Source organism: Lucilia sericata, unplaced genomic scaffold, assembly GCF_015586225.1.
Source record: "Lucilia sericata isolate MDLA Ls3-8-SP2 unplaced genomic scaffold, ASM1558622v1 Contig000173F_arrow, whole genome shotgun sequence".
Classification (NCBI taxonomy): domain Eukaryota; kingdom Metazoa; phylum Arthropoda; class Insecta; order Diptera; family Calliphoridae; genus Lucilia; species Lucilia sericata.
The window spans coordinates 1-15,576 of record NW_023994202.1 but is presented as its reverse complement, the minus strand read 5'-3'; the positions used below and the strand labels follow the sequence as shown (position 1 = coordinate 15,576).

At 32.2% G+C, this 15,576-nt stretch overlaps 1 protein-coding gene across 1 annotated transcript in view; it reads left to right on the top strand.

Annotated features, from left to right (window-relative positions):
- LOC119601561 (serine/threonine-protein kinase WNK1-like) overlaps positions 1-14,731 on the top strand; it is a gene marked incomplete at its 3' end in the record, with an annotated part of 235,676 nt that extends 220,945 nt beyond the window's left edge. The window contains exon 5 of the mRNA XM_037952574.1: positions 14,157-14,731. Coding sequence (XP_037808502.1) covers positions 14,157-14,731 — 575 coding nt within the window. The remainder of the gene's footprint in view (positions 1-14,156) is intronic.
- Positions 14,732-15,576: the final 845 nt, after the last annotated feature.

Below are 15,576 nucleotides of genomic sequence, written 5' to 3'. Positions count from 1 at the left end.
CTATGACCAATTATGGGCGTATCCGAAAAAAAATTAGTAGAGTAATTCATATTTAGACAAAATATATTTATGTCGAATTTTATCACGATAGCTTTATTTGACAATGAAATATGTGTTTTTAAGAGATTTTCGGAAGTGGGCCTTATATGGGAGCTCTGACTAATAATGGACCGATCGGTAAAAAAATTTGTAGAATGATTTGTATGTATACAAAACATATTATTGTTGAATTTTATCCCGATAGCTTTATAATTCAATGAAATATATCCGTTTAAGTGATTTTCGGAAGTGGATTTTATATAGGAGCTATGACCAATTATGGGCCTATCAGGAAAAAATTTCGTAGAATGGTTCATATTTAGTCTTAACATATTTGTGCTGAATTTTATCAAGATAGCTTTATTTGACAATGAAATATGAGCTTTTAAATGATTTTCGGAAGTGGGCCTTATATGGGAGCTATGACCAATTATGGACCGATTCGGAAAAAATTTCGTAGAGTGATTTATACATACACAAAATGTATTCATGTTAAATTTTATCTTGATAGCTTTATTTATCAGTGAAATATGCGCGTTTGAGTGATTTTCGAAAGAGGGCCTTATATGGGAGCTATGACCAATTGTGGACCGATTTTATTTATATGTGCAAAATTTTGAATTGATACCAATATATTTGAGAAAGTTATTAACGATAAATCCATTTCCGGAAATATGTACCTTTGTATGGGGGCTACGGGAATTTTTGGATCGATTGTTTTGATTTTCAACATAATTGATCCCTGGGTAAAAAAATAATGTGTGACAAAATTCATCGAATTATCTTTTGTAGTTTCTGAGAAAACGACTTAAGAATTACGAAAAAAACGTAATTTTTTTCGAGGTAGTCTGAAACTTTTACTCATAACTTTTAACGTTGTGAACCGATTTTGCTGATTTTCAATACCAAACTGCTTAGGATAATAACAAATATTTTTTTCGTTTCGTTTATTTCTTTTGCTTAGTTTTAACGTGAGCGTGTTTTAGGCAGACAGACATACAGACGGACATAGCTAAATCGACTCAGAATTTCATAAGGATCAAGAATATATATACTTTATTGGGTCTCAGATGAATATTTCTAGGTGTTACACACGGAATGACAAAATTATATATACCCTCTATCACCACTGATGGTGGTGGAGGGTATAATGAACAAAAATGTTTGCATAAATTAATTTTTCGTAAATTTTATTGTATTTATTCAAAATTTACTTTTTACAATTTAAATTAATTTTCTTAAGATTATTTTGAATTATTCTAAAACATTATTAAAAAAACGTTATTAAATAAAACATTGCATTATGCGAAACAACGAAAGATTTGTACGATTTTGTTTTCTCTGTCAAGATTCAAGGATTCTTCATATTTTCCTAGGACAGAAAATGTAATTTTGTTCTTTTTAAAGGTATTTGAAATCAATGAGCCCAAATTTTTCATGATTTCGTGCAGAATTTCTCATAATTCTTTCAGAGTTTTTTCAATTGCATGTACTTTTTCAAACTGCAAAAAAATCGCTTGAAATTTTTTAAGGTTAATGGTACGTATTTTTGATATTAATAAAACGCCCCCGAAGACTTTTGCCTCTTTACAACAGGGGCAATTCAATGTACGGTGTGACCTAATTTAAACTGAACAGTTCTTTAAATCTGCACATGGAAAAAAATAATTTGAAAGTGTCCTTAGTTCCCTTCCAGTGATTGAAAATGCTGATTTCAGCATAATTTATCAAAAAAGTTTAGAAGTACTTTATTTTCGGCTTTGTTATTTTGTTTGCACCTTTTATTTAATTGCGTGTTAAGAATTGGGTTTTACAAAAGAGAAAACAAAATTAAATTTTTATGTGAAAACCATTATTTGACGCGCAATAAAATAGCTAAGCAGTGCTGCAGTGAGTAGAACAGTTGACTAACAAACCGAAGTCCCTGATTCGTATTCTAGCTCTTTTTATTATTCAAAAAATAAAACAACTTACTAAACAACTTCTTTGTAAGAGAAATTGCAAGTACTTCTTTAACTCCTTATTTGTAGGCGAGCGTGGAAGTACTTGCCTTCATTGACATCACCGTGTTAAAATAATGACTTAAAATGCTAATGAAGAAGTAGTGAAAAGTGGTTTTATTAGCTTTTTAACTCATTACTTTTCAATGTAAATTTTTCCTGGGTGTATATATGGGGAATTTCATGTCGAGTGACTCAACTCAAAACGATTTTGATGAAATTTGCTCTAAGGTTAGTACTATTGTATAGAATCTATTGGTCACGAACTGCCGGACTTAGAGGGGGTCAAAGTTTGACATTTTTCTTTTATTCAAATTAGTTTTTTTTTTTTTTTAAATTTTCAATAACTATGTTGTTATTGAAAATTTGGATAGATAATATTCTCTAGAAGATAAGATTTTGTCGAAATGTTAAAAAAAGATAATTTTAATGGCACAATTTTTGAAGAAAACAAAAAAAAATTCTATTATTTACCCAATTTTTCAATCAATTTTCGGCACGGGTTCCTGTTATCTGATTTGGCAAAAATTTTACACACCAGTAAGTTTTAGATGCTAATGAACAAAATGAGACCTATCCGAGCAAAATTCAGATTTTTAGACCCCTCTAATGATCATTGTACATACGTACATACATATGGAGAATTTCGTGTCAAGTGACCCAACTTTTAAAATCGATGTCTTCCGATTTGGATGAATTTGGATGGAATTCGCACCAAGGTTAGTACTATGGGATGGTAGGCCAGACACAAATTTTCAGCTCTATCGGTCAAGAACTGTCGGATTCAGAGGGGGTCAATGTTGGACATTTTGGTCATACAGGATTTTTTTCAAATGAGTTTAACTTTTCACCTATTGGGGCCTAGCAAAAATTGTCCAAAAGAGTTCAGATAGCAATTTCTTCATTGTTTCCATTTTTTTTTTTATTTTTTAAATTTTACTTTAAATAATTTTTTAACTTTTTTTTCAAAATGGACACTTCTTTCTGCTTAAAAAAGCTTATACAATTTCCTTTAAGGGCTTTATAGTCCCATAATGGGATACGAGTAGGATATCTATCAAAAAATTATTTTTTAACTCAAGAATAAAATTTTTTCAATATTTGGCTCTTAGTTTTCCCCTATTTTTTCAAAATTGTATTTTTGTTGTATTTTTTTTTAATCAAAAGAAAGCTTAGACCATTTTCTTTACTATAAAGGCCTTAAGGGAAATTATCGAAGCTTTCTTTTAAGCAAAAAAAAATTGGACTGTATTTTTTCCAAATTAAAATGAGCCATGATAAAACTTCAGTTTTTTCTACATAGTTCAATATTGACTCCGTTTGAACCATGATGAGACTACTTTGGTCATTATGGACCCGTTTGAGGCATTAAGAGACTCTGGTTGAGCTACGATGAGACTCCGGTTGAATCATTAAGTCTTCTTGCTAAATGAAATAGAATGTAGGGAAAGGTTAGTAATGTAAATTGATATATCGTCGTCCCAGAATTATCTTCACTTATATCACAAAATTCAAAAAAACAAATGAGTTAGGGTAATTTGGGGTAAAATTTGAAGATCTATCGATCTATTAAATCCACAGGTTTCTATCTCTTATTGCTTTACGAGATATTCAGTAGCTATTTTATTATACCCTCCACCACCATCAGTGGTGATAGAAGGTATATATAACCTTGTCATTCCGTGTGTAACACCAAGAAATATTCATCTGAGACCCAACAAAGAATATATGAGTCGATTAGCTAGTCCGTCTGTCTGTCTGTGTAAAGCACGCTCACGTTAAAACGAAGCAATAGAAATTCACGAAATTCACCTAAAACATTCTTTATTCTTTAGTTTGTGCCAGGGATCAAGTATGTTCAAACTCATAACAATTGATCCAATATTTCCCATAGCCCCCATACAAAGGTGTATATTCCCGGAAATTTGTTTATCGTTAATAACTCCCTCAAATATATCGGAATCAATACAAAATTTTGTACATACAATCATACTACCAACGTAGATCTCAGTCGGTTCACAACTGGTCATAGCTCCCATATAAGGTCCACTTCCAAAAATCACATAAACGCATATATTTTATTGATAAATAAAGTTTTTGTGATAAAATTCGAGCTGAATATGTTTTGTGTACATACAAATCATTCTACCAAATTTCTTTTCGGATCGGTCCATTATTAGTCATAGCTCCCATATAAGGCCCACTTCCGAAAAAAATTTAAACTCACATACAGTGGTGGAAAAAATAAAAGAAACGACTTTATTTAGTGGTGAAAACTAAATTTTCTCAAAAAGTACCCGTTCGAATTTGATGATCTTAAATAAAAGGTTTTTAGGTCTACTTTACTATGATAAATGCTCCATCGTATTTTATTGGTCTTTAAAAAATTTGGCATTGGAAAAAATAATATAAACGATTCATAGCATTACACTGGGGACATAAGCTGAGATCTCCTAAACTGCGTTTTGTATTTATTTTTAAAAATTTGAATTATAAATGATATTCCCAATATCAAAATATACTGTTTCCTCGGTTCTTTATGTTAACGTGTGTTTTTTTCAACGCCAGGTTGACCATATGAGCTCTGACGGCTGAATTGGAGCCACGACTTTCAAATTTTCTTTAATAAAAAGTTGAAACAGTAAAAAAATTTGCTTAACAGTGCTAAATTACTTAACAAATTTGTTCTTGAAAAGATTTCGACCTGAAAAAGTTTTGAATCCGCTTATAGATAACGATTATTCACCGATTTTGAGCAATATTTAAGATTTTGGCGATTCAATCCGTTCTTGGTGGTTAAAAAGGGGCTTAAATATCAAAGTACCTTGATGGACAGGTAAAATAAGTTGAATTTAAAACTAAAATTTCGAGAAATGTAAAAAATTTCGAAAATTAATTTTAAATTTAGGTATAGTACTCTTTGGGAATTAATACTAGTATAGACCCAATACGATCTATTGCAAAAAATAAAAAAGAATGTTTTTAAATGAGGGAAATAAAATATGTTTTTTATTTCATCACCTTTTCTAAAATCTAATACGTTTATTTTATGAAAAAATTATAAAGAATATTCTTTCTGATGTTTTAATATGATAAGGTGCATTTTATCTGAACTTACGTTACAGTAGACTACCTACAATTCAAACTAAATTTTAAAATTTTTTAGATTTTGTAAACTTTTTGTGTTAAATTTAAATTATTTTAGCATTGTTTCACAAGTCCATGAATATACTTTGATATTTAAGCCCCTCTTTAACCACCAAGAACAGGTCGAATTGCAAAATAGCGAAATGTTGCGTGAAAATTGGACCAAAAATCGATGGATTGTCCTTATCTATAAGTGCGTTCAAAACATTTTCTTCTCGAAACCTTCTCAAAAACTAATTTTTTAGATAATTTAACCATTAGAAGACATTTCTTTCACTATCTGAACTTTTTATTTAAGAAAACTTAAAAGTCGGGCCTTTGATTCAGCTTTCAGGATCATAGGATGTTAACATAAATATTAAAGTTAAAAGTATACTTTTATATTAAGAATTTCATTTATAATTAAAAGTTTTAAAAATAAGTGCAAAACGTAGTTTAAGAAATCTCAGCTTATGTCCCCAGTGTAACACTGTGAATCGTTTCTATTATTATTTCCAATGCCAAATTGTTTAAATACCAATAAAATACGATGGAGCAAAAGAGTTTACAAACTCCATTTATCATAGGAAAGTAGACCTAAATACCATTTATTTAAGATACAAATCATCAAATTCTAACGGGTACTTTTTGAGAAAATTTAGTTTTCTCCACAAAATAAAGTCGTTTCTATTATTTTTCCAGCACTGTATTTTATTGCCAAATAAAGCTATCGTGATAAAATTCGACACAAATATGTTTTGTGTACATACATATGAATCACTCTACGAAATTTTTCTGGAGAGGCCCGTAATTGATCGTAGCTGCTATATAATATCCACTTCCGAAAATCAATTAAACGCACAGTGGTCGAAATACGCATAACAGCGTTGAAACACAATTATTTATTTTTATTTTACTTAAAAAGTATAAAAAAGTTACTTTTAAAGAAATTTCATTTATATGCACAATTGATAGTTTTAAGGCAAAAATTAATATTTCTAATCAGAATTAGAATTATAAGAACAAACAGCGTCTTCTTGTATATTTTATTTTAAAAGTAAGTTTTGGACGTCATTATCTACTATTACTTGGTTTCGGGAATATAAAAAAGGGCGATTAGAGATCGAGGAAATAAGAGGATTAGAAGAGAAGAAAATGCATCAAATCTTCCATTGTGTTTTTTCTTGAATTTTTCCTGTATTTTGTTCACTAAAATTCCTTAGATCCTCTCAATTCCTGAGCTTCTTCAGACATCATCCCTATTGCTAGAGATACTTGGGTTATAATATCGGACCATTTTGTACTCGGAAGACTGCATATATGTATATGCAGTTTGCATACATACATTTGAAATGCATGTGTATTAATTTTATACCCACTTATTATTAATTCTACATTGACTCCAGTCAAAATAGCAGCTAATAATAAGATCTTAAAAAAATCCTCTTGCAGTGTTACTGTTATTAGAATTTCATGACCATGGCCTAGGAATAGCAACTAATAAAGACATTCTAAATTTTTCTTGTATATCTAGTTTAGTTTGTTAAACTACGTCTTTATCACAACCACGAATTTTCCATTTTTTATAGGCAATCGGAAAGCAATGTGTAGAATGCATACATATTTATAGCAAAACAAAAGTAAAAACGTCTATATGATCAATATGATATCAGCTATCGATAAAAAACAAAAAAATTATCAATTGTAACATTTCAAAGTTTGAATTTAATGACGCCAGATCACGCATTTCGACTAATGTGAAACCCACATATTTTATTAATTAATAAATCTATTGGGGTAATATTCGATTTTATTTTTTTTTTTTTTTTGCATATAAATCATACTAAATTTTTCCTTGATCGGTCCATAATTAGTCACAACTCCCATATAAGGATCATTTCTGAAAATTACTTAAACGCACATTGACAATCAAAGTCATCGGGATAAAATTCGACATAAATGTGTATTTTGTATATATAAATCGTTATACGGAATTCTACTTCTGAAAATCACTTAATTAATTATTAAATGATTATATTCAGATAAAATTCGACATGAGTATGTTTGTGTATAGATAAATCCTTATATTAAAATGTTTGCAACTGGGCTATTAATATAAAATTTTATGAACCTAATCAAAATTAATTCCACATATGCATAAATGTTAGTACCCTCACTACGGAAACAAAAATTTTGTCAAGTTATCTAATAATTAGATAGTTAAATGGGTTTTAATAAAAAGAAGCTTGCTGGTGGAGTGTATTTAAGATTCGGCATAGCCGAATATAACACTTCTATTTGTTGTACCAACTTTTCTTAAAAATTTTATGTGTTATCTTGCCGTATGTGCCATTTTTGTGAATATACAACAAAAATTGTATGAAATTATTGAAATAAAAAAAGTTGTGTTATCTTCACTATGTGTAAAAGATAAAAATATTGGAAATAATCTACATATAACACCATCCGACACTCAAAATTAGACACGAACCAGATGATATAAGTCTAAAACTATAGACTAAATGGTGCTAAACTGTGTTCACAAGTTTTTTATTTCGTGATCCTGTTTCCTTGTAAAAGGACATCAAAATTTCATAGGAGCACATTTAAACAAATTTTATAAATATGTACATTCATACAACTTCATACAACCAAAAAAAAAAAAAAAAAAACAAACAACAGTAAAAAATATAAACAGTTACTTGTTTTTATTCATGAATGAAATAAACAAGATTGCGACACCGACAATTCCGTTATTTTAATGTACTATTTTACTCTTTTTTCGTGACGTCAACAGTGCTTGTTTTGCTATGTTTTAAATGTAAAATACTTACTTTTCACATGATTCATTTCATTTTTATTGATCCCATTTCAATTCTTTACAATATATTCAGTATTAACTAAAACATTTTTCCAATATTTCTTACATACTATATGTATCAGTAAAGAACCTTCAAATAATATCAAATAAATAGCTTAGCTATATCCATCTTTTCAAACAATACTATTCACTCTCATATCTTTCCCCAAAAAAAGGGATTAAAATTGGACACATTTGATGCTTAAAACTATTACAACAAGAACTTAAAACTAAAAACTCTTAAAACTACGTAATAAAAAACTAGAGATAGAAGAAATATTTACAAAAGATTTAAAAGGAAATATATACAAAAGATAAGTGTAGGGGTGTACGGTATTATATACTGTGTCATCGACATTCAGGGTGTGAATTCTCCTATGATAAAATAGGAGGTCTGCACCTTCGTAGAGGAGACCAGCTCCCCTCTGGGTCAACAGGACATCCTATCAAAGCATGCAAAGCCATACCTATCATAAAGGAGTCTATCCTCTCGAATTCAATTGCCCTATATATAGAGGCACATGACGGCTTACGCAACACTCCATCAGGTCCCAGTCGAGGTCTCATTCCGAGACATCCGACAAGCACACCACGCTCCCATCTCCTAAGCCTTTCCATCTGGCATGAGGAAATTCCAAACCAGGCTGGAAAGGCATAGGAAATGAGAGGGCGGATGATCTGCCTGTACAGCAATAGCCGTAGCCTCCTATCAAGGCCACCATTGCGCCTTAGTATCCTCTGATAGGCAGAGTACAACTCTAATGTCGGCCGTCTGTTGTTCAAACCATTTGCCACATAGTCTGCAAATACCATCAAGGCATGGGAAGTGGAGTGGCCATTCCTAAATCCAAACTGAAAGTCTTTAATTATGTCCCCTTCAAGTATTCTATCGTTCATTCCGTCCAGAATAAAATATTCAAGTAGCTTTCCAAATGCAGTTAGAAGGGAGATTGGCCTGTAGCTCCCACCCTGTCCAGGATCAGATCCTGGCTTCAGGATTGGAACCACTAAGGCCTTCCTCCATGCCGCAGGAAAGTACCCAATATTCATGCAGTGGTTAATATTGCTAGATATTCCCATGTCCTAGCGTCCGTCTTTCTCAGTACGAAGTCTGGTATACCGTCCACACCACTCGTCTTTTTGTTCGATCGTCTTTTAAGTGCATCACGGATAGATGCAGCGTCAGTAAATTTAAGTCCATTAAATATTCCAGTAGAGTCTACAGTCCCCCCATCAGCGGTAAAAGTCTCACAAAATGTGGTCAGTGGCGTTGTTCTGTCCAAATTAGTAACCATGTCAGTAACAGTCGAAGCAAATGGGCCAAAGCGACCCGACTGAGCAGGATGATGATCCTGGAAAAAGCAATCTGCCAGCAGATTTGCCTTCCCGGGATCATCAGAAATATGCATTATATGCGGTGGAAGTTTTCCCATACCCCTACCCCGTGCAGATACTCTAGGTATCGACTGTTCCATGGCGTCAGTGAATGCTCTGTTCATTGCATCTATGCACCTATCGATGTCGTCCTTAGAAATATTACGATCAATAGGTAACCTGTTGTCCTCAAGATTGGCAGAAAGAATTGTCCTAAAAGTCACGAAGTTTACGTCCACTCGGATTCGTATACGGGTCCCCCCAATAGGGGGGGGGACCCGTATACGTTTCCCTCACTAGTACGTTTCCCTCACTAGTACAGTCGTACCGCTCTGCAAAATAACAATATGTCCGGTTTATGTTCGTGTAAGAACAAATTCAAATAGTGTCTTCGATATCTGGAGACAACCGAGTTAACATTAATGAAAATACACTTAATTGTCCTAGCCATCTTGTCCCAATGTTATTAATACACCAAGCAAGGCGCGAGTCTTGTCACCGTCATTGTTCAATGTCCTATATTCCCTAGCAAATTCACTAATCTTTCCCAAGCACTGCAGGAATCCACCCCCAAGGAGTCGAGAGCAGTCCTTATCCATCAGATCATACTGAGCCATAGCATCCCCAATCGAGGTCCCGGAACCAACCAAATTCGCACGACCAGAAGGCCGCGGTGTCGTAGATGCCCCATCATCCACCGAAATAGACCTGGCTGCTGCGGCGTATGAGAACCCCTCCGTGACCACACTCCTACCAGTAGGCATATCACGGGCATGTGGAACGTTTCCAGAAGCCCGCTTAGCCTGCAATTTACGAACTTTTCACATGAAATTTGAAAACAAATAGTGAAAAAATAAAAAGAAGTAAATTAAAATGTGGTGTGCAGTCAAAAATTGCAATAATAATAATAAAAAATCAAAATCGTGTGCAATAAATTTTTTTAACTTTCCTTCAGATCCTAGCTTATTAAAGCAATGGATAAGTTTTTGTTGCCGCAATAAAAAAAAATAACGTTAAAACGTCTAAAATCTGTATGGAGCATTTCAAAACCGAAGACTTTGAAAACAATTTACAATTCGAAATGGGTTAGTATGAAGCTTAATTCCCAAATGATTTCTGTAATAAATAGATTAGTCCCTATTATATTTAAATAGGTTAAATATTTAAATTAGTTAAATATTCCTAATAACATAAAACGTAAAATATATTTTAATTTATTAGACATAAATAAGTTTTAAACATATTATAAATCACATACAATTTTCATATCATACAATCAATTCTAGGCACTGATGACGTCAATGAGCTTAAGAGTACTTGTTTAGGAGAGCCATGTCGCCAAATGTGTTTATTTCTTTATGGTTTAGCTATACTTTTGCCAAACAAATAAAACTGATAATGATGGTTGTACAACAAATAACTTATTGTATGCTGCAAACGCATAAAAATTCAGTTGCTTAGAAAATTTTTTTATTTTAAAATTTATATTCGGTATCTCGTGATCTATAGGAGATATCGTAGCAAAATTTTACATAGTTAGAGCTGAGGTGTTTACAATCTTTAGACTCCGTAGGTCCAATGGAGTCCAGTGGTAAGGCCCCTAAAATTGGTCACCTCGACTCAATTTTTTAAAATCAATAAAAATGCATTTATGATCCGAATTTAAAAAAAAAAACAAAACATTTTAATGGAAAAATACAAAATAAAACTTTTGAAAGAGTCCTTTGTTTCCTGTTTAAAAATCTTGATCTCAGTACAATTTGCCAATAAATATATTTATTAAATTTTGTCGAAATTCATTTCAAATATTCCCTAATTTTGAGCTTATTGCGGGAAAAATAATTGTAAAATTTGTAAGAATATTTTTGGTCCACAAAAAGACTTTTATTTAGCGCATTACAAAGGACACAAAAATATTGATTTTTTTCGAAATATGTAAAAATTATTGTAATTTTAAGAATATTTCGATCAAAAAGTTTATAAAAATATTTAGCGTTTTATTGACTTTTTTAATTTATTTAGGAATTATGAAATTTTTAAGACACATTTCAAAAAAAATTAGGAAACTTTTTTTTATAATTTGTACTGAAATCATGATTTTCATGATTTACATCATTTGAGACTTGTGCCTACTTTAAATTCACAAAAAGCTGTTTCTCGGAACACTCTTCTTTATGTTAGATATTAGACTTAGACATTTTTTGAGATACATTTTTCAAAATTAAAAAATATATATTTTTTCTTTTAAATGTTGTATTTTCATTTTAATTCTTTTTATCAAATAAATGATGAACTTAGTTTTGTCGTTTTTTTGAAAAGCCCTATTCAAGGGTACAGTTTTGGGCTAGTTGAAACAATGGACCGATTTTAACCATTTTCATTGGGTCAAAAGAAAAATTATATCCTCCCAACTATAGTGGTGTAGGGTATAATTAACCTATGTTAATATCTCTTCTACTACTTATAAGCAATATCTAGAATTTTAAAATTATAATTTTAAGTTAAATTTGTTTTAAAAAAGATATGTAAAAGATACATTCATATGTACATAATATGTACATATACATATTATATATATTATTTTTCTAATTGTTTTCAGAAAAATAAAATTAAAAATAAATATAAAAATATTCACAAATTTATTATCCATTTATCACTATTTTTCTTTTGTTTTGAAACCATTTATATTTAATATAAATAAATATACTGCATCAATATAGATTCTTTGTATTTCTATAAGTAACAACAAATAGTCAAAAATATTTGTAGTACAACAGTTATTTCAGAGCAAGAAACAAATACACTACAGGATTCAACTCAAAAACATAAGCAACTAGTATTGTATTTGTGGATAGAGTGGATGAACACAAGCAAAAGCATACAATATCAGTTACACTCATTCTCTCGTTTATACTTTTAGTATTAGGTACTCACCATGGTGTATTTGTTTTACAAATTCTTTGTGGTGTACTACTGCACGTCTTTAATATGAGTATATTTAAAATGTGATATAGGAGGGTGTGATGAACTTCGCATAAATTTTTATTCTTCTGAAGGGACGTTTGTATAGAGCTAAGGTCAAATGAGGCCCTATCATGACTCATTTATGCATATACAAAACCTATTCGAAAAATCCGGTTATATGGGTATATGTGTAATAATGTACTTGGTACTTGTCCCACTTAAGGATGATTTTGTTAAATTATCTCGAAAATGGGGGGCTTTGCCGTGCGCACAAGGTTAACATGGACACCAGATGTATATTTTGATAAAATATCAAAAATTATTCAGATTTAGAAATAAAATCCAAAAATCGATTTTCTACAACTTTTCTGCAACACCGACATAATAATAATCAATAAAGTATGCATTCTAAGTAAGCATACTAAAAAGATATACCAAAACTTGAAAAATTACAAAACCACTGCATTACTTTATTGCATTTTGGAAGCTTTTTTAAATAAGTAAGCATTGCATTGCTTCTGCCCAATTTTATCGCTTACATTACATCTGATAATTTTTTGCTGGATTATGTCCGTTTGCCTGTCACTCTATCCGTTGAAATCAATTTTCTCAAGATCCCAGATATCATCCAGATCTTAGTCTTCAATAATTCTGCTAGACATGCTTTCCTATTTAAAATCAATAAAATTGGTCTATAAATAACTTAAATATAGGTAAATATCCCAAACAACATATCAAAATATATAACAAATTATCGTTTCATAGCAAAAACACAATGAAACAACAGAATATAGGCACCATTGGGTGTCAGGGAGACACAAGGGGGGTGAGACACAACGAAGGGAAGGGAGCAGGGACGGAAACAAGGGAGAAGGAAGAGGGCAAAAAGGCACGAAAAGAGGGAAAAGGAAAAAAAAGGAAAGAAAGAGAAAGGAAAAAAAAAAAAGACAGAGGGAGAAAGGAAAAAGAAAAAAAGAAAAAAGGGGAAAGAAAGAGAAAAAGAGAAAAAACAGGGGCGGCGGAGAAGGCGACAGACAGACAGACAAACAGACAGACAGACAGACAGACAGACAGAACAGACAACAGACAGACAGACAGACAGACAGACAGACAGACAGACAGACAGACAGACAGACAGACCGACAGACAGACAGAAACACAGACAGACAGACAGAAGACAGACAGACAGACAGACAGACAGACAGACAGACAGACAGACAGACAGACAGACAGAAGACAGACAGACCGAACAGACAGACAGACAGACAGACAGACAGAAGACAGACAGACAGACAGACAGACAGACAGACAGACAGACAGACAGACAGACAGACAGACAACAGACAGAAGACAGACGACAGACAGACATACAGACAGACAGACAGACAGACAGACAGACAGAAAGACAGACAGACAGACAGACAGACAGAAGACAGACACAGACAGACAGACAGACAGAGACAGACAGAAATACAGACAGACAGACAGACAGACAGAAAGAACAGACGACATACAGACAGACATACACATACAGACAGACAGTACAGACATACAGACATACATACAGACATACATACATACATACATACATACATACATACATACAACATACATACATACATACACGTGCGTTTTTTGGTATTAAAGTTACCTATCTTTCAGAACCAACCACAGTTTTCAACACGTCACAGCAGTTTCCTATACAGTATACAACACAACAACATGCAGCTCAGCAAACACAAAATTTGGTCCAACTAAATCAACAAATAATTCAGAAGCAATTTTCTTCACAGGAAACTACTACACAACAACCTCAACAATTACAGCAACAGCTACAAGTTCCACAGCAACAAAATGGCACACAACAACAAAAAATGCAGCAAATGACTTTGCCTCAACTAAATACTACACAACCAACTCAACAACAATCTTCCGACCAACAATCAAATGTTACACAACACCGTATAATACAAAACCAACAACAGCAGTCGACAACATCACAATCTACAACTCAACAACCAAAGTCAGTGGAACCAAGCTCTCAAAACTCTAGCAAAAACGTTTGCAATGCTTCTCCATCGCACTCCCATCAGCAACAGCCAGAAGCAGCTAAATTAAAGCCTCGTCGGTCAACTCGTAGTGGCACGGAACGCATACCAAAATTAAGCGTTACTGGAATTGAACATGGCACCGTAATTAATTGTCACATGGAAAACAAACAAAAAACTATAACATTCAAATTTGATATACGCGATGTAAATCCAGTGGATGTTGCGAGTAAATTGGTAAGATATGGATTTAATTTATTTATTTATAAAATTTATAGTCATAATCAGGGCAAGGATTTCTATGCAAATGCATGTTTGCAGTCAGTAACTCAAAATAACTTTTAAGTAGTTTTCTTTTCGAATCAATGAATTTGCAACAAAATGGCATCGATTTGTTGTTGCATTTTTGTCAAATTTTGTAATAAATGCATAAATTGCATATTTTGTTTTAAAATTCATATATTTTGCATATTTAGCATATTTTTTAATTTTTCGAACACAAATTTCATTTAAAAACAAGTGTTATATTCGACTATGCCGAATCTTATATGCCGTAAATGGAATGCTCCTATATAAACATTAGGTTGATATTTGAAATAGGGCTTAAGTCAATTAAGGACACATCCCTTTCGTATTTACAAAATATTAATTATTAAAATCAAAATATTTTAGTCCAACTTTAGAGTCAATTATAAAATTTGGTAGAGAGACTTTGGCTTGTAAGAAACTTACTTTTGTCGAATTTCAGCGCTATACTCGTATTTTCCAGCCCGTAGTGAGCATTGCAGTCATGTTCTGAGGGGAACCTTATATGGGGGGGTAGAGTAAATTATGGACTTATTAATATCGAATTTCAGCTCTGGACTCGTATTTTTAAGCCAGTAATGGGCATTAAAGTAATTTTTTGGAAGGGACCATATACATATGTATGAGGGTCAATTATGGACCGATCCTCATAAAATTTGGTAGAGAGAATTTAGCTCTTATAAAACTTATTTATGTCGAATTTCATCGCTATACTCGCATTTTTATAACAGTTATGACTGTTAAAGCTGTTTTTCGGGGGCCACTTGTATGGGGGCTATGCGATAAGGCGGACCGATATTGCCCATTTTCAATACCAAACAAAACTATAAGAAATATTTGTGGAAAATTTCAACTTTTA